The 15,444-nt window shown below is 45.2% G+C and overlaps 1 protein-coding gene across 1 annotated transcript in view; it reads right to left on the bottom strand.

The window, feature by feature from the left end:
* LOC147795250 (calmodulin-regulated spectrin-associated protein 1-like) overlaps positions 1 to 15,444 on the bottom strand; it is a 26,921-nt gene extending 11,477 nt beyond the window's left edge. The window contains 15 exon segments of the mRNA XM_087132157.1: positions 617 to 752; positions 1,589 to 1,688; positions 1,784 to 1,911; positions 2,831 to 5,067; positions 5,070 to 5,415; positions 5,417 to 5,503; positions 5,506 to 6,382; positions 6,825 to 6,992; positions 8,285 to 8,462; positions 9,555 to 9,779; positions 10,229 to 10,370; positions 10,886 to 11,042; positions 11,405 to 11,490; positions 14,868 to 15,083; positions 15,299 to 15,444. Coding sequence (XP_086988283.1) covers positions 617 to 752; positions 1,589 to 1,688; positions 1,784 to 1,911; positions 2,831 to 5,067; positions 5,070 to 5,415; positions 5,417 to 5,503; positions 5,506 to 6,382; positions 6,825 to 6,992; positions 8,285 to 8,462; positions 9,555 to 9,779; positions 10,229 to 10,370; positions 10,886 to 11,042; positions 11,405 to 11,490; positions 14,868 to 15,083; positions 15,299 to 15,427 — 5,212 coding nt within the window. The 5' untranslated portion in view covers positions 15,428 to 15,444.

Genomic DNA, 15,444 nt, shown 5'->3' with positions numbered 1-15,444 from the left:
GCAAACTAAAAAAACAAAATCCAGGAAAGACCACAATGCGCTAGTGCTTTTTATTAAAAATCTATGTATATATGCAGCATACATTTAAAAAAATCTTTAAGGACGGCCAACATTCCAGACCTCATGGACTTGGTGCATACACGTAAAGTCAACAATGAATATGTACCATTCTCTCAAGAAAAGATGGCATGTATTTGTGCACATTCTGTTGAAAATAGGTCACCATGTCTCATTTGCATGTATGACCCACTATGCACAGCTAATATGTCCCCCCTCAGCTCCAATGAAGTCACTAAGCAACAACTGAAGTTCCTGCACCAAGTCCAGAGAGAAAGCCTTTTGACCTCTGACATTAGACCATAACCTCTGACTTCAATTGACACTTTATAGTAGCTTGCTTGCGCATTAGAAGCTACTAGTCAAATACAGTGAGGCCAGTTAGTGATTCTATGCAATCAGTTTTAATCTTTTTCAATAGGTAAACTCAAAACTGAACAGAGCTACTAGTGAATGATACCCTTTAACCTTTGACCTTAAACCCTTCCTGGAGATCCAAAACGACAGGAAGACTAGGAACTTGCCTTCCAATCTTCAAACTGTGGGAAACATTGCTTACTGTAATTGTCCAGGTCCCTGTCCGGAGCATAGCGACTTGTTGCAGGCCGACCGAAGTCTGTTTGGTCTTCCACTACGGTCGATTTAGGGCGGGGCTTGGTGGGCTTGGCCCGCCTTGCTGGGGCTGGTTCGTTCTCCTGCTAAATGAAACCAAATGCTACATCAGCAAAATGACAGCACGAATATCATTTGCATTCTAATTTGTACAATGACTGCACGTAGCGGTTCCTTAATTATGTGCCCATTATGCATATTAGCTATTGTAGGGAACCATGTCTGTTAAGGGTGCCCTCATCCTTCCTTTCTTTTTACATATTCATTTCACAGGGGTAATTAACATAAAGTTTTTACTTTTTGATGCTTCCCGTGCATGCGGTATCAACGGGGTCTTTTTCTGTGGGTTTCGAATAGGATAGAGCTGTGCCAAATTCTCTCTCCATTTTCCTTCAGTTTTGCAGAAAGCATGGCTCCAGCCATGTTCCACATGTACATGTAAGTCAAGTGGAAAAGTACATGTATTAATCTTTGAAACCTTCCGTAATTGTATGTATATTTTGCATGATCTGTTGTTGGAGATATTGTGTGATTATCGGGGCTCAATGTGATGAGTATTGTAATTTGTATCAAGTATTGTCGTACTGTAGTGCAGTTGTGATTTTTTACTTAAGTCACACTGTCTTGTATCATCGTTTAGTACTGCGCTATCCTGCTATTGTACTTTGTACTTTGTACTGACTTTTCTTTGGGAACAAATCGTAGTTGTGGGGAAAGATATCATTTGCTGTTATTTCTTGGATATGTTGAGAGTGCTCGTCTGCTTCCAGAGCATGGTCTTGCTTTTCAATAGTGACGCCAGGCTGCTGGTTACAGTTTGCTCCCTTAAGATTCAAAGTCCTGTCCACTGCAATGAGATCATCAAGTGGCGAGGACCACATGTACGAAATGTCGTGCCACGCAGACCCAAGTCCCGTACCTGTTGTTCTTGGAGTTTGCGTCTCTGGTACTCCAACCTAATCTGCTCCCGACGTGCTCTCTCTTCTGCCTTCTTGGCTTCCATCTCTTCTTGTTTCCGCCTATCCAAATAAAAAATGAAAAGAAGTCAAAACCAGCAAAAATCCAAAATCAAGCAGACAATCAGAGTAGTGGCACGATCTGAGTATGAACGGACCTGTTCTGCTCTCTCTTCTTCTCCATGTCGGCCTCCCGTGACGCTCTCTTGGCTTTTTCCTCCTCTTGCTTCTTAAGGCGATTCTGGAGGAACAGCATCTTCCTTCTCTCCACCTCATCCAACTGGTCCTGGAGATTTTACAAAAAGCAATTTAACAGAAGAGCCAAATATTTGGCAAACTCTGAGGGAATATTTGCACAGATAAATAGTAAAAGAATTCCCCACAATACAACAAAAAATTGGTTTCCCACGGGACTGTTTCTACAGACAAATGACAAACCACACGACAGGGAGATGAACGATGGTGTTTAGAAACCTGAGCAAATTTCAAAGACACTGTGCTGACACAGCAAAGTCTGGCCAATCAGTGGACTTGTTAAGTGTGATGTCATAGACTAAATAGCATTGTAAAGCATTTCCTTGTGCCTTTGATTCTTCCTGTGGTGCATAATTGCTCTTGCAGAAAGCCAGTAATTTGCATGCATTTACATCGGCCTTGTAGGCAAATGTAAAACATCTTAAAGCATATCGCTTTCCTTTAAAGCCTTCCTTAATTGCTAGTGTGTGTAAATGGGCCCGAAATCAACTACTGTTTGAACAACTACGATCACTGTTATTGAAACTGAGAAACAGGACTGAGGTCAAGATTTTAAAATGACTGATTTCCAAAATCTTAACGGTATTCTACTAGATAAGCTGTCCTTATTTACAGCCTTTTCATTTATCAATGTTATGGGGGAAAATATGACATTGTGGTTTATGATTCAGAGGTCAGGGTTTGAATCCAGCTACTGAAAATATGTGCCGTTGGGCCAAGCCATTTTATCCTATTTGCTCCTCTCTGACCAGGAGCATAGAAAGGGTGTTAACATTAGCTGGTGAACAACCTGTAATGGACAGGTTGGCATCCCATCCAGGGAGAGTGGAAATTTTCTCATGAAAATAAACGACAGATGGTGGCCTTAGGGGCCACATTGGCTCATGAGAGACATTTGGTGTTCCACTTTGTAGGATTCTAAAATCAAAAATGATAAATTTCAAACTCACTGTTTCTGAAGCAATAACAAATCCCTTTGCTTTCGTTTTTGCATCTAATGAAGAATTTCCTGTCGAATCTAGGGGGCGCACTACCAAGTGTTCATCCTCACTTAGGTTTTCATCGTCATCCTCGCCCTCACCGACAATCTCATACAATGAGCTACGCTTTTTCCGAGTTGGTGATGTGGCCTCACGATTTTTCTTTGGTCTTTTCACAACCTCAACGGCTTCAACAGGACTGGCCAGTGACTGCTCTTTATTGGACATTTGAGCCATGTGATTGGACAGACTCGCGACTGTGGGTAGCGGCGGTTGGTGCTGGTTGGCCAGAGCGTCTGCATTGCGTGGTGGCTCATTGGCTGGCGTGGACGCCACGACATGGGTGATATTCTGTGGCACTTCGTTCTTGGGCGTCTCGGAGACAATGTTTTTGACAGGAGTCTGCGCAGGGGGAATGATGTATGTGTTGTCTGGTGACGAGGACGGGACTTGATTGGCTGGGTATGGCGATTTCGGAATTTTGGGCTGCTCAACAGGTCTGGTGATGGAACCCTGTCCAACTTCCGGGGCCAGTTTCTGCACGGGGCCAACGGGACGGGGGCTGTGCATTTGCATGTCCGCCCCGGACATTTCGTAGACTGGGTTCTCATGTAGAACAAAAGATTCTGGTTCTTTGTTTGTGTCTGAGCTCAGGAAGAATCCTTGTGATGTGGCAGGTGGGTCACTCCCAGCATGCAAGATAAAAGGTTTGCTGTCTGCGGGTGGGGCATGCTGGGGCGACTGGCTGCGCTCACTGGGGGGACGTGGGGATTCCATGACACTCCGCATCTGCTCCTGCTGCAGTGACAGTCGTTGGATCTCGTTCTGTAGCTGGGACAAATTGGCGTTGAGCTTCTCCAGGGAAGTATTGTACTCGTCTGACGTCATGTGTGGGGAATGCGACCCAGAGCTGGAACCCGGGCTCCCCTTGCCAGCTGCGACCTCCGAGATGCCTGGGGGTGACTCTGGCCTGTCTGCTAACTGGCTTGATGCTGTGGGCCGCTGTGATCGGGGACTGTCAGCAACACTCCAGTTGGACAGCTGCTTCTCCTTGCTGGAGCCAAGATCTGCAAAGGTAATCTTGCCTTCTTGCTGGGCCTGATTGCTGGCCCACTGTGTCCGGGACTTCTCGATGGACCGCTCCAGCTCCTCCCGGGAGTAAACATCCTGTGATCTCGTCTTCTCACCAATCATTGACCGGTCGTCTTCCGTTCCGACAGGTTGGTCACCTGCCAAAGGGTCCTTCACCCGCTTCTGATTGGCCAGGACCTGGAGGAAGGCAGCCTTCCCCATGCGCTGCCTCTGCTTGCTCCAATGACGCTCCAGCTTGCGTTTGTCTGAGTCCATGAGGCGACGCTTCTCTTCCAAGCGTGACCGGATTTGAGCTAGATCACCCGCCGCTAAGCTTCCGGACTGGGTCAAGTTCCCACCACCTGTGTTAATAATGCCAGACAAAGGAGTTTGTTTGGAGTTAGCACCCCAGGTGGTAAGCACCTGGCTTTCGGGATAGCTACTGGTCGACTCGAGTGGTATGCAGGAATGATCTACCATGGTGGGCTGAGTAGTAGGAGGGCTTAAATAGGGGTTGGAGTGCATGATTAATGATGAACTGTCAGGGTCTATTGCCAACTTGGGGCTGGATTCTATGTCTGTTCGTTCTGTATCCATGGGATGGGTTTTGTGTGCCAATTCTGCTTCTAATTTCTCACATCCTTTTAGATCTTTGTGTTCCTGAGAGGTTGTCAAACTGGATGAGCTTGGTTTGTGGTCAAGGTCACTGTCTTGGTCAGAGCTAATGACTTGGGTAGAGGTAGGTGGAATAATGAACTGCTTCAGCGATGACTTTTCGTTGGGGCTGAGGTTGGAGTTAAATGTCATTAGTACAGGTTTCCGTGGGTCAGCGGCAGACTCTCTTTGGATCAGCTCCGCATGCAACTTAGAGGACTCTTTCTCCGGGCTTTGGGGATGATTGCTAGGGGTGTTATGACTACCTGTGTCCATACCTGTGTTAGAATGTCCCTGGGGGGACTCCGCATGCGTCAGGCCTGGCCTGTCATCACCTGAATGCCCAGCATTACGATTGATAGCGGTTTCATGCGGGGGCAGATTTGGCCGGGCATGCGGATTGGGCTGGGCATGTGGGTTGGGCCGGACATGCGGGTTAGGCTGGGCATGCAGGTTAGGGGAAGGGTTTGGGTGCGGGTGCCAGACAGAATTTCTGTAGGGTGCCAAGCAGAAACAGGACTATGAGAGGGTGCAGCATGCAAGCTAGGGTGAGCAGAAGGGTGGCGGGGGCTGGCTCGGTTGTCATAGGATGCTGGCTCCTCGCTGTCCTGCAGGTCAACCAGAGAAGATACGACGGGTATACCAGCCTCCAGGGCGCTGGCCACAGTGTACTTCTTATCAGCAATAGTAAAGCTACTACCGGTGCCAGTCCTACTAAGAGAACTATTTCCTACAGACTGCTCAGGCTGTGCATGAGAGTGGATGAAGAAAGCCTCGCCATGCCTGGCGTGGGCCACATGCGGCTCTTCCGGTTGGCAGAGGTGAGAAGTGGGTGTAAGAAGTGGGGTCGGCCTGGTGCTGTGCAACGCCGGGTCTTGGCTTCTGCCAGGCCAGGCGGTGCTGCTGCTGCAGCTGTAGTGCACCATCCCAGCTAGGGAATCAGCTATGCTCTCACCGCTAAGTGGTGTCGTAGCATCAATACTCTCCGGGGACTCACCATCTCCACCGGCACTTTGCTTCCGTGACCACGTTGTCATGTTGCTGCCATTTGGGTTAGGCGACCTCCCAGATCTGTCCTCTCGTGGGTTGCGGGCAATCCTACGGCCCTCCCCACTCTCCTCTTTCTTGTTCACATTGCGGGATTTCTCCTTGAGTGGCCTAACGACTGCTGGGAGGAGCCTCTCTGTCTGCTTTGTGTCCACTGGCTCAATGTCAAGCTTCAGACGTCTCCGGGACTGTGTCACAGCTCTCATGTCTGTTTCGGGCTCAATCGCTTCCGGGTGTCCAAACTCTCCACTGCCATTTGTCCTCGACTGTCCAATTCTGTCGCGGGTTTGGTCTAATAGGTCCATTCGGCCAGTCTCTGAGTTCAGAGACTGGCTCGGCCTTGATGACATACTACTGAGAGGAGTCACATTTGTCAGCTCTTGATCTGCTGAGATTCCATTTTCACCTCCAGGCGATCTACTCGGGAGTTGCACCTCCTCGCTGTAACTACACGAGACTGGTTTTTCAGTTTGCTGTGAGATCCGCGATAGGGCTGAAGTCAAGCTCTCCACCTCAAGGTCATCTTCGTTTTCAAAGTGCGCGGATGAGGACATCAGTCCCTCTCCACTGTCATTCCCTTCCTTGGACAGCTGACCATTCAGGTTGGGCATGCCACCAAGCTCGGAGAAGTTGTGGCTATCGTTCATATCGCTGTCGATGCTGACCTTGGCAAGGAGGTTGTTGGTGTTGCTGTCTCGCACAGTTGACGCCGGAGCACTGCCCGGGCTGGGAGTTCCAAATGTATGTGACCTGAAACAGTGACCGTTTGCACAAATTAACTACTCATTCTGAGACATTATGGGAAGGTTCTCCTGCTCTAAGAATGACTCTTACTTTTGTGCATGAAAATCAACAATGAATCCTTTCAAAATGAGTCTTTACCCAAGAGTGTAAACTCTGAAAGCTTGGAAAGATAGAGGGCATTCAGCTTCATATAAATCTCTTGTCCTCCATCTTTTTGTAACTAGCTGGGTATCAATTTTTTGAATTCCTATAAACAAAAAGAGGATATACATCAATAAGATCCATCATTCTACCTCCCCCCCATGAGATGGTAGAAATACAATACTGAATGGTATTTAATGAACTACTTGATATCATCCAGTCTGCACAGTCTGTATTGGCAAGGCTGCACCAAGTCTTTGACCATTACAAATACAATGGCACATGCTGACAACAGACTTGGCCATACCTGTCCCTGGCTTCCTCCCGGCTCTGCCAGGCCAGGAAGGACTCTCTGGCCTCCATGTTCTCCAGGGAACTGGCCCGCCTCAGGTTGGAGGGACCGTCTTCCCCCTGTTCGGCGTGCAGGGCATTGCGGGGCTTCCTCTCCCTGTGAACCAGTAGAGACTGGGTCCTCCTGGAGGGACAAGATAGGGATACAATGAAAATATAAACCAATCCGAGAAGATGGTTCTACATGACTTTGAGGTCCTCATACTCACACAGACACAGGTAATTAACTTGAGCATCCTATTAGTCATAGAAGCATGTAACATGTGCACAACACCCTGGGCCAACTTCAATCAAGGACTTACTCTGACAGAATGTACGCTAGTTGACAGTGGTTAGACTAGTCTAATCAACTATCTGCAACCAGCCTATCGAAGTTGGTCGCATCGTCGGTTGCCATAAACCACTTTAATAGCACAGTGCACCAGTTATAAGAAAAATGCCGGAAAAACAGTATGTCACTTAACAGCCATTTTCACTGTTATTTTTGCCCTTCTACCCTTCCTGCGGCCACCTTTTGGTATCTTCCCTTGGCCTAATGACCTGACAACGGTTGACAAGGGTTGTTCCCACTTCGACTTTACTGCACATGCACTACGTACATCATGAACCAACCACTAGTTAGCTTGTGGCCCTTGATCAAACTTGCCCTTGCCTGCAAATAGGAAAGCCCCCAGTAATGGCTTCTAATTCTGGCCCCCTGATATATCAATATGTGTGAAGAGGAAAACTTGGGGCCTTTTTCAAAGCTATAGTTTCCTTCACCCACACAGCCATGTATTGGCCTTTAATGCTGGGACCAAAGGAAAACAGATCCAAACAGTACAAGAATACATGCGGTCAGCTACCTAAATGGAACTCAGACCTGAAAAAAAAAAATCAAGTTAAGGTTTGATAAATGCCCTTCACTTTTTGCGTTTACAGAGTAACATTACGCTATGACTCTGAGTTGTTACTGGTAGAATGCTGGGTCTCACAAAAAGTTTCCTTATTTCACGAGATCATGAGACTTCACTGTGGAACAGGCTTCGTAAAAATCCTAACATACATAGTGACTCTCGTTGCACATTACAATAAATGTACATGTATGACATTAGTGCTTCAATTAAACTGGGTAAAGATGTTGAAATGACTCCTGAAAAATAAGACAATATTCTCATGACTAAAGCGTGCTTTTGTGAGATTGAATTGATCATTAAAGTATTTTCAGATTCTCTTTGTATATCTTAAAGGAAGACATCTGCATGGCACAACCAAAAAATTACAGTTTGAAACTATGCAAAAGTTTCAGGAGGTGGACCTCAAGAAAGTCTTGACCGAAATACAGAGAGAAGCCCTAGTATGAGTGAACACGAGTCAACAAAAAGCTGTATTAGTATTCAAATGAATTTGACTGCGTAGTTTCCACAGCAAACTTACTGAGGGCTGGCAGATGTGATCCTGTTGACCTCGGGGTTGCTCGCCGCACTCCTCAGCTCTGACCTTGGAGATGGTGCATCGCCGTGGAAACTCTTCTTCGTCGCCGAGCTGATGGGGAGCGGGGGCAGCTGCTGTACCCGGGATCTTCCAGATTCAGGGGTTACAGGAAACTTTTGACCTGAATGGACCAAAGTTTGAATTGTATAAAGGACATGAAATATGTAATCATTTTCTGAGAAGAAAATGAGAACACTCTATTCTGGGTGCTGTCCAAGACACTGCCAGAAAAATACACAAGCTTGCTAGGAGAGACTATAATCTACAACCTTATGTTTGCTTATACAATTGTCTCATCTACTCCACCACTAAGGGCAGCATATCTTTATTTGTATACCAAACACTGTTTACAAATTACTGCAGAACAAAGCCCAATGCTGGAAGTTACGTCTTCCCAACAGCAGTTTATTCTGGGACAAATTTTTCATTTTTAACCCCTACTTCCATGGCATTTCTCAAAGGAACCATCCTGAATGCTCCCAACTTTTCCACCATACAAGAAACCATTGACATATTCTTGGCACTAGAATGTTCAATTACTAACTGAGTTCTGTGGAAAGAAACTATCTCCATCAATCCGTCACTGTCCTCCAAACTTCCTAATGGATTTTGAAGGATCTAAGGATCTATGGTGAATATGTGGTTAAAGAGAAAGAATTCTTGACGGATTGAGAGTGCCATCTAGTAGGGCCTCAGGATAGGGCCGTGTGCCTCCATGTGAATGGAAGTAGTGGACTCCAAACACATGGAGGACAGAGAGAAACACTTCACTGGCCAATCAATGAAGCCACACCCCACGGTTTCGGACCAATCACAGCTGTGATTTATGTTTGCAGGCACTTATGATGCACGCCCGTGCAATACGCAGTGTGGCATCACAGAGAAATGCACGTTAACTGCAGACATGCACAGTGATGGGACTATCTGGATCAGTCTATTGACACAGTGGTTGGTTTTGTGCACATGGAAACATGTGTGCCATAAGGGATGTTTCTTCCCCAAGGAATGTCACTTCCAGGTTACAAAGTGCCTCATATGATTTACATACATGGAGTCAAAATAAAAACCCAAAGTCGGAGTCTGAATCACTTGGCTATGGCTGAAATCATTACACAAGTCTATGGGAAATGGAAGAAGCCCCTAGCTGGTGGTTTCCACACTTAAAATGTGTTATGTTATGACCATAGCCACTTGTTCTGGGTCTCGGTCATACCTAGCTCCTGGCTGAAGCCCAGCCGCGGCGGCCGGGCCACCTCAAACCAGTAGAAGAGCTCAGCGGTCAGGGCCAGGATGTTGACCCGCAGGGCCTCGGGGGAGTAGAGCAGGTCTTCAAAGGTGAAGTGGTGGGTCTCGGGCAGGTGCTGCTCCAGGAAGTTCTCCACCTGCTGGAGATTGTTGACTGAATCGGCAAAGGACATGGTATCATGAAGGTCCACATCTGGAGTGAAGAAAAAGACCGGCATTTTTAAATTATCGGGCTAAACACTTCACAGACTTCATGTTATAATTACCTTAGAATCAACGATTGTTTGAACTGACTGCAGTACCAACTGACCGAGTGCTCTATCAAACTGATCAGTGAATCATAGGAAGCTCCGGCGACTGGAGGTCAATGATATGAACCCTACCTGAGCGTGCACACCACCACTTTTCTTACAAGGTCAAAACCTTATACATGTACATTTCTGGCAGAAGTAATGGCACTCTACCCAAACTCTTTTAAGTTCTGCCAAAAAATATGATAAACACTAGGACGATAAACCATGTCATTTAGGAACATTATTCTGTCGGTATGACCCATGCACACTGAACACAAGGACATCTACAATGTACAAAGGAGGCAGACACACATATTGTGATGTGATTGGCAAACTAAGGAAAGTTTACCATCCAATGAAAAATGCTGAGGGCAGTAGTAGTGTATCAGGAGGCACAGACTGCGGCCGTCTGATATGTCCTTGGTGACGTTCTTGATGATGGGGACACCGGGCATTTCTTTGAGTTGTAGGTGCTGTCGCTTGATCCGAACCTAGTAGAAGAAAAAAACCTCAGTCACTGTGAGATGTAATAGGTATGTTAATCCTCACTATGTACCTGGCACTATGCAAAGACCCTATCAATTTGCCCACATTAGAATCGTACACACTCAGTGCCATACATGGATAGGCACAGCGTAGGGCCCCTATGGAATGTCAAAGCTGGGAATCAAAGCACCCCATCTTGTATGCGTGTGGAGTCTACAGAACTCATCCATTACTTCAGATACACAAAAAAACCACAGTCGATTTGTGCACATTTAGATCATGCACATTCCATCAATACCGTATGTGGATGGCAACGTATCACAGACCATGGAACGTATTTGATGCCAATCAATTAACTTTACTGCACAAAAACCCTCCTGATTTGTCCACACTTTGATCATACAATGCTAACAGGTGATGGATCCCAAGGAATTTCATTTTTGGGTATCGAGGTGCTTGGTCTCTTTCACACAAGCAGTCTATGGAGCTGCTCTCTGACCTGCTGCACTGGCATTTTTACCTTCTGCGCTTGTGTCTGCATGGCTTGCTCCTGCTGGCTCCGCCGTTCCCGCTCCATGCGGTGCCGTGCCGCCACACAGACCTTGTTGACCCAGAACACCAGGGCGTTCTCCAGGTCAAAGGGCAGCTCGCTGGAAGCATTGAAGGTTGTGATCCGTCTGGAAACAAAAGCACACAATCTAAAACTTGTGAATAGGTTTTGATTTGGATGTCCAAGGGCAGTCAACTGCTCAAGCAAAATTGATGAAAATCACATCTACTAAAATGTGTATTCATTTCAGTACAGGTATATGTACACAGTATTCATTTCAGCTTTATCTTTGAGAAAGATTCCGCTTTGATCTAAATGTCAATCCCTCTAACTTATTTTCAATCAACCTTGCGTTCTGTACTCAGCTGGGTTGGCAAACAGGCTGAACTGGCACACATCAGGTACCAGTGGGTACATGTACTTGACTGCAACAAGGTCTTTATGCCTAAGGAATTAAGGTGAAAGGTTATGTGACTGCTTTGAACTGACCTGACAGCTTGTACAATCTTCTCAATGCTAACCACTTCTCCTGTGTAGGCAGTCATTATGGAATCCATAACAGCAAGGTGGGCATTCTGAAACAATGAAAACAAAAAAACAAGCATTGAGCCATTGATCTGCATTCAATAGTAACTTCAGACGATGTGATCTGTACCAGACTCACATGACAAAAGTGTGACAACAGAGTTGAAATTTAAACTTAGTACCCAGTATTAGAATTTGTTCCATGCTAATGAGGTTTGGTGCAACTATACATAAATGTTGCAAATGTTCATGTTTATCGTGTTTAAAAATAGTATTACACAACGGTAGCAATGTTAAGGCAGTGAAATAAGAATCTATATGAGGTATGGGACGGCAGGAATGCAGCCTCCAGCACGGCATTTTTGAGGGATGTCATGCTTGACCCTAACTTGGTCAGTTTTTTCACACAGCAAAACTATTAAGAAATGTACATGTACATTTATGTTCTCAGTAGAAATCAGCCAAGACAGCCACAACAAAAATAAATTCAGTGTGCAAAGGCAGGCCGTGCATATTCTGGCTAACAAGTGCGTGTTCATGTCCATGTACGCTGTACATACGTACATGTATATTAAAACAAATCTGGGAAATGTACAGGAAGGATTTTTTTACGTAATAGTTTTAACATCCCACCACGGCCCAATGCAGTAGACAGTAGCAGTAGGAGCACTGGTGTACACTATGTGCATTATACATGTACATGTATAATGCACATTTACTAGTACCTGTATATTTAATTCACAAGGCCAACACATCAATTGTACATGGACATGTACATGTACAATAAATCAACTTGTGTCACTAAACATAAAGACTGGACAGTACATGTAATTTATAAGCTATTCATAATGGTAAATTTGTTTGACAAGTGCGTAACAGCCACAAATACATTGTATTTGTCAAAGGCCCATCTGAAGCAGGCTTGGTGAGTTAGGGTTACATGTACACGTATATGTGTGTCTATCGTCAGCGTTTCCTTACATATTTCCAATGGAGCAAAGAACTAGACATAGGCTCTAGACAATAGATTCGGATGTAGCCTTAACCCTTGTACAGGTATGTCTGGATCCCTTCCTTCACAGTATCAATCTGCTCCCAAAACTTCAGCATTGGGAGGCTTATGTATCAGATGTTGCCGCCTTGGCAGTGAATCCCTCTATTCATAATTGTACACCTGTAGCAACAATCTCCAGAGATCATGTACAGCCATATCCTGCCTTCCGGCAAGTGGCCAAGAGATTAGTCCATCACAATTATGGTATTGGTATGCTATGAATTCGCTACGGCCTAAGCAATATGTTTTCAGCTTTCAACTTGTGTATTACATCAGTTACAAGTGTAATCAAGCAAAAGTTTGAATCTGCATGTACATCTTTAGATGTCATGACTGTGTACACTACACCAAGTCAAAAAACAAAACAAAAACAAAAATCCACAATAAAACAAACTTGTATAAACAAAACAATAAATAAACTACAATAAATCCCACATTCAACTAATTTCAGCCAGTCTCAGAAAAATCTACATCCTTTCCCCAGGAAAACTGTGCAGTTAAATTAATTTACACGTACTAGTAAACCCTGCCAATGTTGGCACATCTCCACTGTTCATTTCATTTATTTCTCTTTCAAAATGAAACTTAAAAAAAGAGAAAAACTCAAATAATCTGCACCCAATGGCGGTATGAACTCAATCTCCTTCCCAACATTGCCAGGATGCTTAACCACCGCTCAACTGGGAAGTCAGCCAATCAACCCCGGGAAACTCAATCATGTGTAATTTTTTCCCGGGACGTCTTGGATCACTTCATACAAAATCTGTGCCTGCGAGGAACCTAAACCGGGCCGTGGCCTAGAATGCTAAAGTCTTTGATGACCAATCTGAGTGTCGGGAATGTTTATGAGTGGTGTTGCGGCCAAGATGTTTACATACATGTACCTTCGTTACATGTATGTGTACACAAACACCATCAGAGAAGTCCTGAGCGATTCAGTCATGAAACCAAAGTTAAAATAAACCTTGTGAGTTCATGCCCACCTCAGGAGACACATTATTTGATCATAAGTTTTTTACATGGCTTCAGATATAGGAGGGAGAAGGGGACAAGCTGTTTGTTACCATACTTCACCAATGACATCACAGGTACATGTACATGTAGAAAAGAGAATCTGTTGTGGATAGTGGGTAGAAGGACTTTTTTGGGGAGGGTTGAAAGTCTCAATGCTTTGTTGCAACAAAAACCACATGTACTCCAATATTGTTGTGTACATGTCAGAACCATTTACAGCATTTCTCCTATAAAAAATTCTGCAAACTTACAACAGGAGAGCCCTCTTCAGTTTGACACCAACTACATGTACATTGCACATACATGTAGGAACACCATACTCCTACTGGGATATCCTACATTACAGAAGAGCAACATCCAACAGAAAAAGTCTAAGACCATTCCGAATTCTGGAAGCCACTCCCTTATATGCACGATTATCTTCCTAACTGACTGGGTAACTGACCACAGGAGTGTCTCTGCATCTTTGGGACACTTTCTAGGCCTTTTTGGACAACTTATTTTGGTAGACAATGAATGTAAAAAAAATGAAAATGTAGCAACATTTGTAGGTCAATTTTCATTTCAAGGTTGAATGTGGACACCAACTTTTCAAACATTGCCTACATGTAATTCCCCGCTATGAACAAACTACATGTAGGAAACAATGCTTGCTCATACACGGTGTGGAAGCCACACTTTCCAGACACTGGGAAGAATACATTGGACAGAGCATGACCATGCTGCATTCTGAAGCATGCCTTCCCTACAATTCATGATACAACAGACCGATCCAGTTGGCCCCACCCACTGAGCACACGAGCAATGAAACACACAGTCCTGTCCAATGCCACGCTGACATGTTGCAGCCACACGTCATACACACATATGCGTACGAAAGAACTTTCATGCTTAAATGCTGGACATTAAATCACAGCTCTGACTGGTTAAGAGACCATGGAGTGGACCGTGGAGCTCAATGCACCAGTCTATTATCGTCCCTCTGCATGCCAGCTTGATGCTTTAGTGATTGCTTTTTTGTTTATATTTTTCCTCCTTGTGATTTAAGTGGTTCGGTTTGGGGCAGTCAGCTTAGCTGACTCGTAATAATAACAACCAATAACAGTAGCAGTATTTCATAATCAGAAAAAAGACCATTCTTATCTCAGAAGCTGCTACCCGATATTCATAATGAGCCAGTTTGGTATTCCAACATCGAATGCCCAAAATAAAGTGCATCCAAGGTCATTTGGAGGCATGTATGAGGTCTGCCCTATCAGCGAGACCCTACATGGCCTTGCGGGCATGCTTTGTTTTTGAATGACCTTGCTTCTTTTGAAATTCCGAAAGGGCTCATTACAATTATCATCCCTTGCATACCAATTTGATGCGCTGCGTCTGGGTCAGAACGGCCTCGGTGACCGGCTGTCTCCGGTCATCCACCACGTAGATCCCGCGCCGTGACAGTCCCTGGATGACGCTCCAGTGGCCCTGCCACTGGTGCAAGGATGGAGGGAAGATGTTGGCACAGGCGCGACTGTAGAGCTCCCCTGATGACAGTTGGTAGATAACAGCAGGACGGAGATGGTCCTCACCCTAGGGACAACCAAAAAAAAGTGGTAACATTGAGGGTACATGTACAGTGTATATGTACTTTCAAGGGCGGATCCAGAAACAAATTTACGGGGGAGAGAAGGGCAGGGGGAATTCCAAACATGGAATGAGGGCATTTTCATCATTTCTGACCCTTGTTTGCTATGGACTGTTTGAGTACATTCCATGAGCATGAACAGGGTTTACATGTAGCTCACCTCTTTGTCTTTGAAGAAGGGGTTTCTGATGTCTGGGGGGATCGTAGAGCTACTGTAGGCCTTGGAGACCAGCCATCGTATCGAGGCACAAAGCTTGGCCTGCATCAAAGGAAACAGAAGAGGATGCATGCAAATAATATCAAACT

Source organism: Acanthaster planci, unplaced genomic scaffold, assembly GCF_054643075.1.
Source record: "Acanthaster planci isolate LZ-2023a unplaced genomic scaffold, COTS_SCS Contig105, whole genome shotgun sequence".
NCBI lineage: Eukaryota > Metazoa > Echinodermata > Asteroidea > Valvatida > Acanthasteridae > Acanthaster > Acanthaster planci.
The sequence above is the reverse complement of the archived record's forward strand: the minus strand, read 5'-3'. Positions and strand labels throughout refer to the sequence as shown.